The sequence below is a fragment of the Ziziphus jujuba genome, chromosome 4, assembly GCF_031755915.1.
Source record: "Ziziphus jujuba cultivar Dongzao chromosome 4, ASM3175591v1".
In the NCBI taxonomy this organism is placed as follows: Eukaryota; Viridiplantae; Streptophyta; class Magnoliopsida; order Rosales; family Rhamnaceae; genus Ziziphus; species Ziziphus jujuba.
In genome coordinates, this window is record NC_083382.1 from 17,422,929 (window position 1) to 17,438,167 (window position 15,239).

The 15,239-nt window shown below is 34.0% G+C and overlaps 2 protein-coding genes across 3 annotated transcripts; one reads left to right on the forward strand and one right to left on the reverse strand.

Moving 5' to 3' along the window:
* The first annotated feature begins 136 nt into the window (after positions 1–136).
* On the forward strand, positions 137–9,117 carry LOC125421882 (aspartate aminotransferase, mitochondrial). Its single transcript, XM_048471769.2, has 10 exons — positions 137–466; positions 1,393–1,478; positions 3,242–3,448; positions 3,532–3,637; positions 3,803–3,907; positions 3,991–4,163; positions 5,398–5,557; positions 7,197–7,292; positions 7,412–7,506; positions 7,614–9,117. Exons 1-10 carry the CDS (start codon positions 293–295, stop codon positions 7,684–7,686), a joined length of 1,275 nt encoding a protein of 424 aa, XP_048327726.2. The 5' UTR covers positions 137–292; the 3' UTR covers positions 7,687–9,117.
* LOC125420367 (shaggy-related protein kinase eta) lies at positions 8,795–15,035 on the reverse strand. 2 transcript variants are annotated; one of them, XM_048471770.2, is made up of 12 exons: positions 14,824–15,035; positions 12,899–12,991; positions 12,503–12,562; positions 12,152–12,424; positions 11,937–12,011; positions 11,809–11,865; positions 10,907–11,047; positions 10,743–10,793; positions 10,564–10,659; positions 10,090–10,173; positions 9,762–9,863; positions 8,795–9,413 (listed from the first exon to the last, which is right to left on the reverse strand). In XM_048471770.2, the coding sequence occupies exons 1-12, from the start codon at positions 14,950–14,952 to the stop codon at positions 9,318–9,320; spliced, it is 1,257 nt and encodes a 418-aa protein (XP_048327727.1). In that variant the 5' UTR covers positions 14,953–15,035; the 3' UTR covers positions 8,795–9,317. The 2 variants fall into 2 exon arrangements, with proteins under 2 accessions (XP_048327727.1, XP_048327728.1); XM_048471771.2 differs by lacking the exon at positions 9,762–9,863.
* Positions 15,036–15,239: the final 204 nt, after the last annotated feature.

Sequence of the window (15,239 nt, forward strand, 5' to 3'; positions counted from 1 at the left end):
CAACATCGTAATACGATAACAAACATTTTGCCAACGAAGCTTTGCGTCTTCTCGTCCTTCCTTCCATTCCAGTCCATAGAAGCAAAAAGTTAAAAAAATATATATATATATTACGACAGTGTCACGCATTTCAAGGCCGTTACACCAAGTACAAAAGGCCTCTCTCTCTCTCTCTCTCTAATTTCTTTTTATTTTGTTTTTTTTATCTGCCAATAAATTCGAGCTGGTGATCTACTTGGATTCGTCTACACGCCTTCTCTGACTTGTTCGAAACTTGAAACAACGGGCTTTCATGGCGTTTAGGTCGGCGATGCTGAGCAAGGTTGTTTCCAGGAGCTCTGTTTCCTGTTCGAGATGCATGTCTTCCTGGTGGGGGAGCGTTGAACCTGCCCCCAAGGATCCGATTCTCGGCGTCACAGAGGCTTTTCTTGCGGATCCGAGTCCCGATAAAGTCAATGTTGGAGTTGTGAGTTTGATTCTTCTTTTGACTTTGTTAGATTTTTTTTATTTTTTTTATTTTTTGGGGATTTGATCATCTGATTGGTTGCTTGGAAAATTAAAAATAAATCAGAAATTATGTGCTTCTTTTTTTTTTTGTATTTTTTTATTATAATATAATTAAAAGAAGGTGTCAAATAGGTTAAGTTTAAGTTTTTTATTTCTTAGGCTCTAATGACGAATCGACGTCTTTTTTGCATTCCTAGTTATAACCAGTTCTTCTGGTATTTTCTAGAGATTTTTTTTTTTTTTTTTTTTGGATTTTGATAATATTTCCGGCGTGTGCGTTTGTTTGGCTGTCGAGAAATTTTAAATTCAGATAGAATTTTAAATTTACAATTACCGTCTCAGTTGGCTGTTGTTTTGCTGTGTTTATTATAAAATACAAAATTTTGTAGAGTAATCGAACATTTTCGAGGCTTATATTTTTCTTTTTTCTTTTATTTATTCTATTTTTTTAAAAAAGAAAATTATAAATAAATCTTCTTTTTCTTTTTTGTTTTTATTTTTGCAATTTCTGAGCAGCGACAGTTATTAAAATTATTCTCGGAAGTCATATTTTTACATTTTTGGAATAGTTTGGAAAAGAAAAGGAAAAACAGAGGAGGATTTTCATTTTTTATGTTTCTCTCTAAACTAAAACAATAAGCGATTCCCATATCTTAGACAAGTAGTTTGGGTTGCTGTTAGGCTTAATTTCAGTTTCTGGTAAAGAAGGATTAGGATGATCGGTTTTAATGTTCTGGATTCTGATTCTCTCTAACTTTTCTTGTATTTCATAGACATCGAAGCACAGAAGCGATGTTCTTCATTTGTGCTGTTTTTTTAGTTTATTTATTATCTTAATTGGTGTCTTTTTGTTTTTTTAATTTTTAAAACTGTTGAATCACAAAGGGTGCCTACCGTGATGATAACGGAAAGCCAGTTGTCCTGGAGTGCGTCAGAGAAGCAGAGCGGAGGATTGCAGGAAGCTTAAACATGTAAGTGGGTTATACTTTCTTACCATGGACTATATTCGATACATTATGATATTTACAAAAAATCAACATATAATATAATATTATATGTTATAAAGTCAAGTGGTTCCTATTGACTGTAACTCACCTACAGTCAGAATTTTTTTTTTTTTTTTTTTTTTTTTTTTTTGGGGGACAAAGATCTGCCGTTTGATAAAGTCGATAATGCAAAAAGATTTTTAAAAGGAGGGAAAAATTTTCTTCTAATTATTATTATTATTTTATAATATATATATATATATAATATATTAATATATATTTTCTAAAACTTTAATTCTAGTGAATTTTTAATTAAATTCTATAAAATTTACTTAAAAATGACCTATTTGATATCATGCCATAGTTTAAGTGGGAATGATTAAAAGGAAAAAATTTAACGTTCAAATTGAAGCTTGACCCAAAATTTGGAAATGAGTTTTTTGGAATTATTCCATATTTATTTGACATAATTCAGTTAGGTCGAAATAGATGTATTCTTGTAATGAAGGATGCCTGATTGGTAATAATCATATTGCCACTTTCTTTTTAATTATTTTATTTATTATTTTTTAATTTTTTTACCTTGTTGTCTTTTTTAGCAATTTAATTGTAACTCTTCTCCCAAAAAAAAAAATAAAAATAAATAAAAATAAATAAAATTGTAAGTTAGTAACTTTTTTAGTGGTCCGTCAAGTTTACCTTTGGATTTCCCACTTGTCAACTTTATTCTTTGCCATATTCCATGATGACTGCTTTTGAATAATGGCCATGTGGATGGACTTTTTCACCCGCTGTTGTACTGCCTGCTAGGTTGGTCCTTTTTGGCCTTTAATTTTATTCTTGCTCTAAAGCAAATGCGTTGGGCTTCATCTGATACCTGGAATTTGTTTATAATGTTATATGCAACAAGGGAAAGTCGTGTTTCCAAAACAGCTTGTGTATTCATGTACAGTAATATATTTATATAGATATATATATATATATATTTGGGAATGAATGTACAATGAAAGAATGGCCATGGCATGGCTATTAGTAGATAGGTCCGTAATGTCAATGGTTAGACATCAGATTCTATAAATAGCCAGGTCAGAAGCTTTATTAGCAATTTATTTTATCAATTATCAATTTGAGTTTCCTAATGCCTTGTTTGATATGGTAGTTTTGGGGTTGGTCTGATTCAATGTCATTACCGAAAATAGTACTACTGAATATCATAAAACACATGATAATATATATATATATGTATATACTTTTCCATTCAATTAATTTTTTATTCTCTAGGCATTAGGCGTTTGTCCATAAAGAAATAACTTCTATTTTAGTCTCAAATTAGAGGCAGGGTCCTCAGCATACAAATGCCAAGGAATGAAGGAAAGAATTAGAGGTGCATATCGAAATGTAGAGAATTTCATGAATACACGGGTTATGCCGCCCAGAGTTTCAGAATTTCATCATCTTTTTTTTTTTCTTTTTCTTTTTTGGTAATAAATCAAAACGGCATTATCAGTAACTCCTTGAAAAAGCTAAAATATATTCAATATAACCCTCTCACCAACATTACGGCCTGGACATGGCTTCCCACTATATCTTAGTTATTGGTGTTGTTGAATCCTTCATTATTTCTCTTTGATAGTAAAACCTACACTCTCCTACTATGTCTCATTGTAACGGTGGTTTCTATTGTGCGTGCATGTGTGTGTGTGTTTTTTTTTTTAAAGATTTATTAATTGTTTTTCCCTTCTAACCAGGGAATATCTTCCTATGGGGGGGAGCATAAAGATGGTTGAAGAAACATTGAAGCTGGCCTATGGGGAGAATTCTGACTTCATCAAAGATAAAAGGATAGCGGCAGTGCAATCTCTATCTGGAACTGGTGCATGCAGGCTCTTTGCGGACTTTCAAAAGCGTTTTCGTCCTGATTCTCAAATCTATATTCCAGTGCCTACATGGGCCAAGTGAGTCTTGTTTCAAAATTTGGTTTTATATTGGAATGCGGGCCATTTCTGATTCTATGGGTACTTGCATGAAATTTCAACAGTCACCATAACATATGGAGAGATGCCCAAGTTCCTCAAAGGACTTTCCATTACTATCATCCAGAGTCTAGGGGTTTAGACTTTGCAGGATTGATGGATGATATTAAGGTAAATGACACAGATTTCTAAAGTAGGTTGAAATTGATTTTGCTATGATATTGTATCAATCAATTGTTGATGCCTTTTGGTTTTACTGTCTGCCTTCTACGCGTAACTTCTTGGCTATACTCTGTTCCCTTTTCCTGATTATTACTCATGAATCTTTGTAAATAGAATGCTCCAAATGGCTCATTCTTTCTGCTTCATGCTTGTGCTCACAACCCAACCGGAGTGGATCCTTCAGAGGAACAATGGAGAGAGATATCGTACCAGTTCAAGGTGAACACTTCTTCCCTGATGTTTTTCTCCCTTAATAGTTTTCATTATGTCGGCTACATGTTGATTTATTTGATTGATATCAGGTAAAGGGCCATTTTGCTTTCTTTGACATGGCTTATCAAGGTTTTGCTAGTGGTGATCCAGAGAGGGATGCCAAGTCCATCAGGATTTTTCTTGAGGATGGCCATCACATTGGAATTGCCCAGTCATATGCAAAAAATATGGGACTCTATGGCCAGAGAGTAGGATGCCTTAGGTAATAATCAATCTATCATCACATGCTTTATTTTTCTTAACTTGTTATCTGAAGATTTCTCGTCCTTTGTCTAGTTACATGATAAGAGAGCCAACAACAGTTTTTTATGACTTTTATCTTCTTATTGATGGCTACATACTTTAAACTACAAATTATTTAAATACTATCTATCAGGTGTACAAATCTTTAAAATACTCTACATCCTCTAGCTTCACCCCAAGCTAGAAGCTAGAGATGTTTTTGTGCATGATTTACATATTAAATTAGGTGTTTATGTTAGATTATCTTAAAGTAAAAGTGAATCTTTTGGGGGAATCTTAGAGATCTGAAATGTCACCTTGTAATAAATGCTAATAAAATCATTTAAAGCTTTACATGTTTAAGGAGGTGCTGCAATCTTAAGAAAAAGCTTTTTACCCTCTTCTCCTTATCTTTATTACTTCAATTGATTAAAATGTTCTCTGTTAAGTCCGCATTGGGTTGACTTGCTTTGTATTGTTGGATCCCCTTCCTTTTAATTTAAGCTTTTTAAGTTTGATTGTAACTATAACAAAGTTAAAGGAGTTGATTCTCAAAATCTAATAGATTTTTGTGATTAATAATTCTCACATCCTGTTTTCAGTTCACCATTCGTTAATACCTAGTGATTAACCTATCTTGATTCTCTCAAAATGGTCGGTGCAAATTGTTTTATTTGTTAAAGACAACTAGAAGTAATATATGTTAAACTGTGTATAGAGACATAAGATTTGTTTTTCGATCTTATTTTTGTTTGAGATATTAGGAGAATACATTTTTTTTTAATGTTATTCGTGTAGACTCACTCCATTTTCATGAAAATTTACCTGTATTTTAGTCTTCTTTAAATTGTTTTTGCTTTATGAATTTGTCAAAGACACTTACTGAACAAATTTGGACTAGAATCTGGAAATATAAACATCATTTTGAAGTTGATAATGCTGTTACATGAGCTGTATGCTTCACTTCTTAATAGCTTTAAGTTTTTGTGTTTGATGGTTATTTAACATAGTTCAGAGCTCATAATATCAGTATGGTCTTGTGTGTAACTAGTTGGTTTATAGTTATTGAAAAGGCCGTAGTTGGTGTCCAATCCGAACAACTTAAAATTTGGGAATTAATCTTGTTATTAATGAATACAACTAAAGAAAATACTTGTTTAGGCAAAGAAAATAATTATATGAGATAGACGATGATGTCCTTTAATATTTTACAGTGTGCTTTGTGAAGATGAAAAACAAGCAATTGCTGTAAAAAGTCAGTTGCAGCAGCTTGCTAGACCTATGTACAGTAACCCACCTCTTCATGGAGCAGTAATAGTCTCAACTGTACTTGGTGATCCAGAATTGAAGAATTTATGGCTCAAGGAAGTAAAGGTAATTCAGTGCTACTTTTGCTTCGTTTATTTCTAAATGTATTCATTTTTAAATCTCCTTGTATGTTATGATGATGTTTATGAGTGAGGAAATGGACATGGCTACATGCAACAATAAAATGAGTGCAACCATCATTTGTTTATTCTACATGCTAGGTGGAGGCTTTGGGAAGTAAGTTTAAGAATGCATGAAAAAGCTTGTGTTTTAATAAATTAGGCTTCACAATTTGTGTGAGAGCTCATGATGTTTGAATTGTGTGCAGAATTTGTTCTCTTTTTTCTTTAAGCTTGCTTCATGTGCTAACACAACTAAAATGAGTTCTGCAAGTTCATAATTCCTCAGTTTACACATACTAGTGGAATATGTTTTATCAAATTCGTACTTGCTCAATTTATACACACTAGAGGGCTTAGTATATTACCATGTGGGACCTCATGTGCTGGCCAGTCTATTCAGGGGTATCACATTTAGTACGAAGTTTGAACTCAGCTTGTGGTCTTTAAGCTCTCCATTTTTAAGTACTAGTCCCCAAAAGCTTATGTATAACTAAATGGGCTTAATCTGTATATCTACACAATATTTAATGAAGACAAAGAGGAGAGAGAAGTAGGTAGAGAAATTAGATAGATGAGGTTGTGTGAGAAACTAAAGAACGTAGATAAAATAAAAATAGGAACTATTTGAAAGAGGAGAAAAGTAAAATTTAAATGGATTGAATGTTGCATACGAATGCCTGTATAGATAATTGTCAACTAAAGACTACCTAAATTTAATGAATAAAATACTATCTAAACTCTGTGTAGTTGTTTTGAGAAATGAATCCCTTTTCAAGTCATGATATGCCGACTCTACCTCTCAAGCATACTTCTGCAATTTGTACAGATTCTTTTAACTTATAGAGTATGCCACTGCAAATTTATATTATGTTTTTGCAACGAATTTATGCTGTATATAAGAAATGTGAAAATGAAAGAAATATTACAACCGTATTATACCTAGTTTGTTGCTGTTGTAAATCTGAGCTGAGTCAATGATCACATATGTAAAAGTAAAACAAAACCTGAAAACTTTTTATATGACCAACGCTTTTACTTGGATATTCCAAACCAAGGGTGAGAGCCAGTTTATAGCTGTGAATGAAACTTTATTTTGGATTGACTGACTTTCCAGCTATTGATTTGTCCTGTTTTCCTCTTTATGCCTAGTGTATTGACATCCATTATCTATCATTGGGCATAGAAATTCTGGTTTCAAATGCCTTCAATGTGCTCTTTGTTCTTCTATACGCTACTCTTGGCAAGTTAGTTTCAAATTGACTCCCTGTTTCCATGTTATATATTGAAGAAAAATGTTGTACTGACAGCTGTTTGATAAAAAATTTCTCGTGACAGGAATTTGAGGTAAACTCTTCAGATAAAAAAGTCTTACCATTATTGTAAAAGCGTGTATTTACCTATCCATAACCAGCCAATTTTCTTGTAGGGTCTAGGTGTTACTCATTTTACGTACATATGTAGGAAGTGTGTTAAGCAATCATGTAATGAAATAAATATATGTTGTAGAATTTGGGGATAAGAAGAGCTAGCTTTCTTTTCTATCTTGCTTCAAAAGAAGCTTCAATAACATCTTCATTTTTCAGGGCATGGCAGATCGCATAATCGGAATGCGAACAGCCCTTCGAGAAAACCTCGAAAAGTTGGGTTCCCCCATATCATGGGAGCACATAACTAACCAGGTATACTGGAATATTCTATCAACAGTCTATCTTTTGTATTGCTTGTCAATTTTCAATCTCTATTTCTTGTTTTTTCACTCCATATCTTATTGACAATCACGCCAACCCTTGCAACCCAGATTGGCATGTTTTGCTATAGTGGGTTGACACCTGAACAGGTTGATCAATTGACAAATGAGTTCCATATCTATATGACTCGCAATGGCCGTATAAGGTAATCTCTCTCTCTCTCTCTCTCTCTATATATATATATATATATGTGTATATATATATATATATATGCGTGAAGATGAATTTCTCTAACGTGAAACATATATACAGTATGGCGGGTGTTACCACCGGCAATGTCGGATATCTTGCAAATGCTATACATGAAGTCACAAAATCTGCATAGATACTTGATATAGGGACCCTGTAATGCAACATCAAGCATTGCGGACGCTGGATTTTTGACATTTGCTTCCCCTTCATTAATTTATGAACGGGCAATAAAAAATTAACATGACTTCCTCCATTTTTTAAAAGTCATCCCTGGGAGGGTTTGTAACTTTCGGATTAGTAGGCTCCTGTAATACAGCAATAATCGAGAGCGGCTTTTATCCAAGCCAGCAAATTAATTGGGGAAAAAATAAAACTATTGGGATTTTAATTAAATCCGAGTAATTATTGAGTACGAAAGTAGTTTTCTCAGTCGGTCAAATATTTTTCTTTTATAGTTATATTGTCTAATTATTTTCTTTTTCAAACCCAAATTTAATTTTCGGCTAATTCATCTCTTACGCAATTTTGAGCCCCTCTTTTCTCTTTTCCTTGACGCCCTAATAGGATTCCAGTTTAGAAGGAATGAATATACAAAAAAGCCTAGACCGTCCTTCGCCAATGAAACAACTTAGAATGAATATGAAAGGATACATATAACAAGGTAATTTGTTTTTATCAAGTTACGATAGTTTCTAAATTAAAGTGGAGGGATATAGTTTAAAAGATGTACATATAAAATGCTTATCGACTTATTTCCTCTTCTCTTATTATTATTATTATTATTTTTAACAGGTAAGCTATCACAAGACTAGCTTAAGGTAGAAAATGGTAATCAACAACAATAATATTAAAGCCAATAACAAATTGTTTACCAATGTGACAACCCGTATACCATGTGACTATCCATTTAAAAATTTACTTTGTTCATATCTAAATCATTCTAATTTTTACTACACATTACCATGCGACCTCATGTGAAATAATTTGGTGTTACCACCTATAGCAATATCGTTAAGCAAGTTGCTCTTGCATTTAACAGTCTGAATTCCACCCCAAAGAATCACCTCGCATTAAACACTCAACTTTCAAACTGCAAGTTTAGCAACATCAATGAATATAAGTATTAGATTACATAAATGGACTTGGCTATTGGAACCTTTAGAAAACTAACAATTTCGAAGCTTATCATGAAAATCATGAAGCAATGTAATTGAAAGAACCCAAGAAAAGATAAAAGAGGGTGAAGGGAAGACAAGGTTACTTTTGAATAGTAAAAACTTTATAATTCGAGCCAGACCGCCACATGCATAAAAGTAAAAACAAACACAAAGTAAAATAAAATTAAAAAAAGAAGATAAAGAAGAAGAAAAGAAAAGCACGCTGAACTACTATTGAACCCTTGAGCTTCTGTGGGCATTTGAAGCCCCTACACCTAGCTAGACATTTAATAGCATCACCTTCTTGTACTCTTAGCTTTCTTTTTACTGGAATCCTTACGATCAAAACAATGTACAGATGCAAGAAAATAGTATTTTTTTTTTTTTTTTTTTTTTTAAGACTAAAATGACAATATAGCAGACAGAACAGAATCACCAATTTCCAGGTTACGCCGAACAGCCAGTATATGCGTACATCTTGGCAGGGTGAGAACTGTGCTTTAGGCCAAGATGCTCGGTTATATAAGACCAAAAAGAGGCCCTCTTTTTGCTTCACGTCCATCCACTTAGCTAAAGAGATCATTCCTTGGTTTCATATCTTTACAATTTAAGTACCTGCTGGTTGCGGGAAGCTGAGACCTACCTGCCGCCGCACATGTTCTGGTATGAGCCTGTTGATCAATTCGGGTGATGCTCCAGATAACTGTAATACCAAATTTGGCAGGAAAAAAAAAAAAATTAAAAGGGCTATAAAGAAAACAGAAAAGAGAAAAGTTGCAAGCTGATAAAATGATTGTCTGGCAGGTAATTTCTATTTGCTTACAGAAACAAGGGAAATATTCTTAGAATATTTCCAATTGAACTAATAAGGTTTAGCAGCATTGAGGGGAAGCGTGTCCCCACGGCATGGGCATCCTCAGATATATTCATGCTATGCAACTATTTTGCTCATGGTGTTGTTCAAAAGCAGCAAGGATTGGCTTGCCATGGTTGCAAAAAATATTGAATACATCACAGATTAACACGTAAGAACAAATAAATCTGAACTCACTTCCTGTTTGAAGTTGAATAGGGGTGGCAAGGGACGGCCATTTGGAAGGCGGGCATTAGGTTCACGTAGTTCGTCAAAGAAAGAATGTGCACATGCTTCTAGCTGTTATGTAGGGGAAAAAAAAAAAAAAAAGGGTTGATAAATTAGTCGTCATGCACAGGCAAACTAGTTAAAATGCCAAATAAGACCCATGAATGCTAAGAACAAAGTTATAACCAAACTCAAATTTACATTTAAAGACATGTTTTTTCATCTTTTCGGTGAAAAATAGGTCTATCTTGGAATCAAATTGACAAAGCTCCATGTAAAGGAGAAAATTCAAACTCACAGCGGTGCAGCGAAGACTTGGTGAATATTGAAGAAGTCTTGAGGCAAGATCAATTGCTTCTGGTGGCATTCTCTTGTGGAAAACCTAAGGAACATTATAATATAAATGTTTCAACATTAAAAGGTAAGAATGAACAACCACAACAACAAGACTACACTTTCTGGAAGCAGGGATCGACACCAGATTTCAGATAAAAAATCCCTCCCCCTGCAAAGCAGAGAATACATGAGTGGAGCATGTGCATGCAGACAATATATCAGTTACATGCATGCTTTCATGCATATTGTGCCGTCATATCATCCTAAAAAACCTGTATGCATATTGTGTTGTCTTATATTCATACACGATAAAACAATTTTTTTTGGGTAATAACAAATTATATATTGTTCTACACTATTTTTCCTGCATAAAATTATTACCCTCAAAACAACTTAGTCCAAAACTTAGCTTGACCATTATGGCCTTAGAGCATACCTTGTGCCAAGGATGGGCTTTAATTTGAGGGAACCTAAAATCTGTATAACTTGGATTCATGCATCGGATTTCTTCTCTGGTTGGAGTACCAAGAACCTGCAAGACACCAAAACTATAAGCACACAATTATCACATTCACAAAATCCATAGAAATTTCAACATAGATGCTAAATCTTTACCTTAATAATCTCTACAAGTTGGTCCACTGCATTCTCTCCTGGAAATAGAGGCTGGAAAAGAATTCAAACATATGAATGGTAAGCATTATTAAACTGAAATAAAAATAAAAAATAAAAAAAGCTTAGGCCTCCATTGAGCATATAATGACCAAAAAAATACCAACCATGCCTAAAAGGAGCTCAGCAAGAACACAGCCAGCTGACCAAATATCGATAGATGTCGTATATTCTGTCGCACCAAAAATGAGTTCTGGAGCACGGTAATAACGAGAACATATGTATGATATGTTTGCTTCACCCTTGACCTGAAGATCAGAGAAACAAACTCATCAAATTGAAATTTACTTGGCAACAACTCAACTGCAATAAAATCTAGGAACCAAATTCACATCTTGCATCCACTTTGTTTTCAGATATCTGAAGAAACGATGCCATTTTGTTTCAATAAATAATAGCTGACTGTTGGCAGAGCTTAGAAATATGTAAAGCTACCTAGAATCACCAAATTGACTCACCATGTAAATAAAATATCCCAGATTGTAAATTTATATTGCATTAATTTAATTCATCATGTAGTTCAAAAAGAATAAACAAGATGAATCCTTCAACACATATGTAGAAGCACAACCATACTCGGACATTTAATGATTGTTAAATATTCAATGTACCACCAAAATATTTTTTCTTCAGTTTCCCTATCTCTCTTCTCTCTTCTTTCTTTTTGCCTTTTGTCCCATATCCCCATGTAAAGTTTCTTCTAGAGTACAAATTAAATGACATTATAATTTATAGGTAGAGGTTTCCTTTTCAAGCCCCTGAGGATGCAATGCAATTGAACAATGGGGTTGTTGAACTCCTTACAGGCAGAATGGGTTATAGTCAGAAAAGCAAGCACATTTAACTGCCAACTACGCTACAGTCCACTAACAGAAATGAGGGAATTTTTCAACAGCTTTTGTGAGTCTATCATGAAGACCTCATGTTGGATATTACTGCATGCAATCTAAACATTGTTGCACCAATTTTTCAAATAATGCACTAGTGAAAAATGAAAACACAAACATACCAGAACTTTTGCACTTCCAAAGTCACAAAGCTTAACTTGGTGGGTAAGAGGATCAACCTGCAGAGCAATAAAATAGGTGAGACAAGCAGCCCATGCAATTAAGGAAAGAATGAAGTTGGAAAACATACCAAAAGATTTTGAGGCTTAACATCCCTATGGCAAACTCCAGGAACAGTATGGATATATGCCAGCCCCCTAAAGATCTGAAATGTATTCCATTTATTACTAAGATATGAAAGAAATGGGGCATGATGTGCAAATAATATAAAGGACAACAAAGAGAAAAAACAATGATATACTAAATAGTTTCACACAACTCGGACTAAAACAGGAAAATTCATACTTGATATGTATAAAGTTTCACATAAATAAGTGGCATCCTCTGGTTCATGCTGCTATAGTGCTTCAGAACCCTGTACATAGTCTCGGGTACGTATTCCATAACCAAATTCAGAAAAAGCTCATCTCTACTTGTTGTAGAGAAGAAACAGTGCTTCAGTGAAACCACATTTGGGTGATCCATCAAACGCATTAGCTGCAGCTCACGATTTTTGTATCGCCTGTCTTGCAAAACCTTCTTTATAGCCACTGTTTCTCCTGTTTCCAAGCATTTTGCCTGAAAATAGCATATCAGAGACTCAGATAAAACCATGGCAAAAAGTATTTCATCTTTATAAGAGTAAAATATCTGTACCTGAAAAACGATGCCAAATGATCCAGTACCAACAACACGCTCTGCCATGTAACTGATTGTCTGCAACAAGCATAAAAAGGACCTCAGAATAAATAGGGGAATTGAGTAACGAAAAAGAAACAAAGAAAGGTAACCCTTCAGCAATTTAGTCCTTCAAGATCTAGATGAAGCACCTCCAGTTTTGCCAACTCTTGAAAACAAGAAGGAAACAATATTATATATGCGTATATTACATATAACAAACAACAATTACTAGACTAGACTAATCTTCTTGACAATTAATCCATGAATGATTAAGAATAGGAGCTGCACTAACCAATCAGGTTTGCCAATTTTTAATATAAACAGGAATGAAGGGAAAAAAAATAAAATAAGGAAGGTAGATCCGGTGCTAACCCGTTTAGGTTCACCATTTTTTCCACCAATAGTTGTGGAAATGATGTGGCCTGTGACTGCATCGTTCCCCTCAATAACAGCAGAAGACATATCCTGCAATTTGTAAAACTCAAAGGATCAAGATAAATACAAGGGTACAAACATTGGACAACTTGTTGATGCAACACCACCATGGAGATGTAGAAAAGACCAGTTGGTCCCAGTAATAGATGCAAAAGCATCAACAGAAACATTAAAGTTCAATTGTTTCTTTTTTGTTTTCAAACCAAGTATAACATCATCCTTCATTTTCAAGTTCCAAATGTTTATGTATACACATGCACATATTAATATGCAAACTATGCACATTTACACATTCTTCATAAGGTGAAAAAAACAAATTCCATATCTAATATTAAAACTTTTCCTGTTAGGTTAACTACTTCAGGCACCTCTGGTCTACTTTAGAATGTGAAAAGGCAATAAACATGAGGATTAAACTAACATCATTAAGGTGATATATGCAAAGAAAACTAAATATAAACAAGTTGCAAAGAAAACTTAATATAAGCAAGTTACATTTTCGATTAAAATATTTGTCGAAGGCATCTTAGGGCAGTTATGATAAATGATTATACATTAACAATAAATAAGACTAAAAATCCAAACATAACTGCCACAACAGATGGATATTCAGACTCCAATTGAGGAAATGCAAAAGTCTGATGGATCTCAAAAGTTATCAATAGTAAAGCAAAACAGATAGCCACAGCTCACAAGAAAGAATCACTTGTATTCCAAACAAGAGACTATTGGTAAAGAATCAAAGAACATTAACTTCTCAAGCAAACCCAAAATGCTTCGAAGAACAATACACCAAGAGAAAGTAAAAAGGCAAAAAGTTTACGAAAATCAAAACCATGTTGAGAAACCAAAGGAACCCAGGAGAATTCATAGTATAAAGCTTACAAATGCAGACAAAACTACCACCTTTAGTAAGCACGTTGTTTAAAGAAGCAAGTAAAGAATCAAGATCTTACAAGAAACCCCCAGTAAGATGATATAATAAGCAAACTAATAGAAGACCATTTGCAAAACAGTTTAGAAATTTCTCAAAAACACAGCATTGCTGAAGGTAGAGAGTTAACCAAAGCGGAAATTAAAAAATTACGAGCAAGATACAGGCAAAAACAACAAAGAAGAAAATAAATAGCGAAATACACCCAAATTCCAGTGCTCTCTTTGGCTAGCCAAAGTGTATGAAAGTTGTTATAGCTCAGCTTAATACATGACATCATATTTCTAATTTTTTATTTTTATTTTTTTCCATAGCTGTACCTTAAGTAACAACGAAGCATCGCACATTTAAGTTTCTTTTATTTTCCTTCATTACTTTCATCGACAGCGAAACAGAGAGTAAACGAACTATGAAAAAAGACATTAACCTAAAGATCAAGATCTCAGTCAAGGAAAAAAAAAAAAAAAAGTATAATTAAAAACTAACAAGAAAAAAAGACAAACATAATAAACCAAAAATAATAATTAAAAAAAAGAAACAGTGAATGTGAAAGCAAAAAAAAAAAAAATGTAAAAAAAAAAATCTACCACAAAAATTTATCAAAGCAAGAAAAAAAGCAAAAGAACTAAAAAAATCCAGTCGATAAAGACCAATCCATAAAATTCCGCCGGAGGGAACTTCCGGCTAGCTCAATCTGACCTCAAAAAGCAACATAAACATGTAGATCGCTTCCAATTTCAATATGAAATCATGGTTTTGAGCTGGATCAAAGACGATCCAAGCAACAAAATACACTTTTACACAAACAAAGACACATAGACAAAAAGAGAGAGAGAGAAAAAAAAAAAAATACAAGCGGTTAAAGCAAAGATCAAAAAGAGAACCGTTTGCAAAATGCGACTGCAAAAGTTAGACAGAGAAAGAGCACCTTATCGGAGTCCATTTCCGAGGCTCGTCGAGGTCCGTGCTTCAGAGACTCATTGCTTTCCGGCTGTGGCTGTAGCTGTGTTTGTGGCTGTGGTGGTTGATGGTTCGGCCCCAAGGGCATGGAGGCCATGTGAGACTTGCTTTCTCTCTCTAGATTTTTTTTTTTTTTTTCTTTCTATTTTTTTTTCCTTCTCTTTCTCTATCTATTTTCTCTCTCCTATGTTCCAGTTGAAAAATGGAAAATAGATAAAAGGGACAGCAAGTGTAGACCTACACGCGGAACTGGGCAGAGTGTTTACACGACCCAATGAGAGTGATCCATGTGTTCCTTATTATCGCTGTCCGCAAGAGTGCTGGGGGGTTGTGATCATGTGCGATTGAGTACAGGATAAGTGGTTGTGGGCTGTTGTTAGGAAA

Coding starts and splice junctions, on each gene's coding strand:
- LOC125421882 (XM_048471769.2), top strand. CDS start 293: ATGGCGTTTAGGTCGGCGATGCTGAGCAAGGTTGTTTCCAGGAGCTCT. Junction 3,449..3,531: donor CCAGTGCCTACATGGGCCAA/GTGAGTCTTGTT, acceptor AAATTTCAACAG/TCACCATAACATATGGAGAG. Junction 5,558..7,196: donor TATGGCTCAAGGAAGTAAAG/GTAATTCAGTGC, acceptor TTCATTTTTCAG/GGCATGGCAGATCGCATAAT.
- LOC125420367 (XM_048471770.2), bottom strand. CDS start 14,952: ATGGCCTCCATGCCCTTGGGGCCGAACCATCAACCACCACAGCCACAA. Junction 12,012..12,151: donor TGAAACTTTATACATATCAA/GTATGAATTTTC, acceptor AATACATTTCAG/ATCTTTAGGGGGCTGGCATA. Junction 10,794..10,906: donor CTGAGCTCCTTTTAGGCATG/GTTGGTATTTTT, acceptor ATTCTTTTCCAG/CCTCTATTTCCAGGAGAGAA.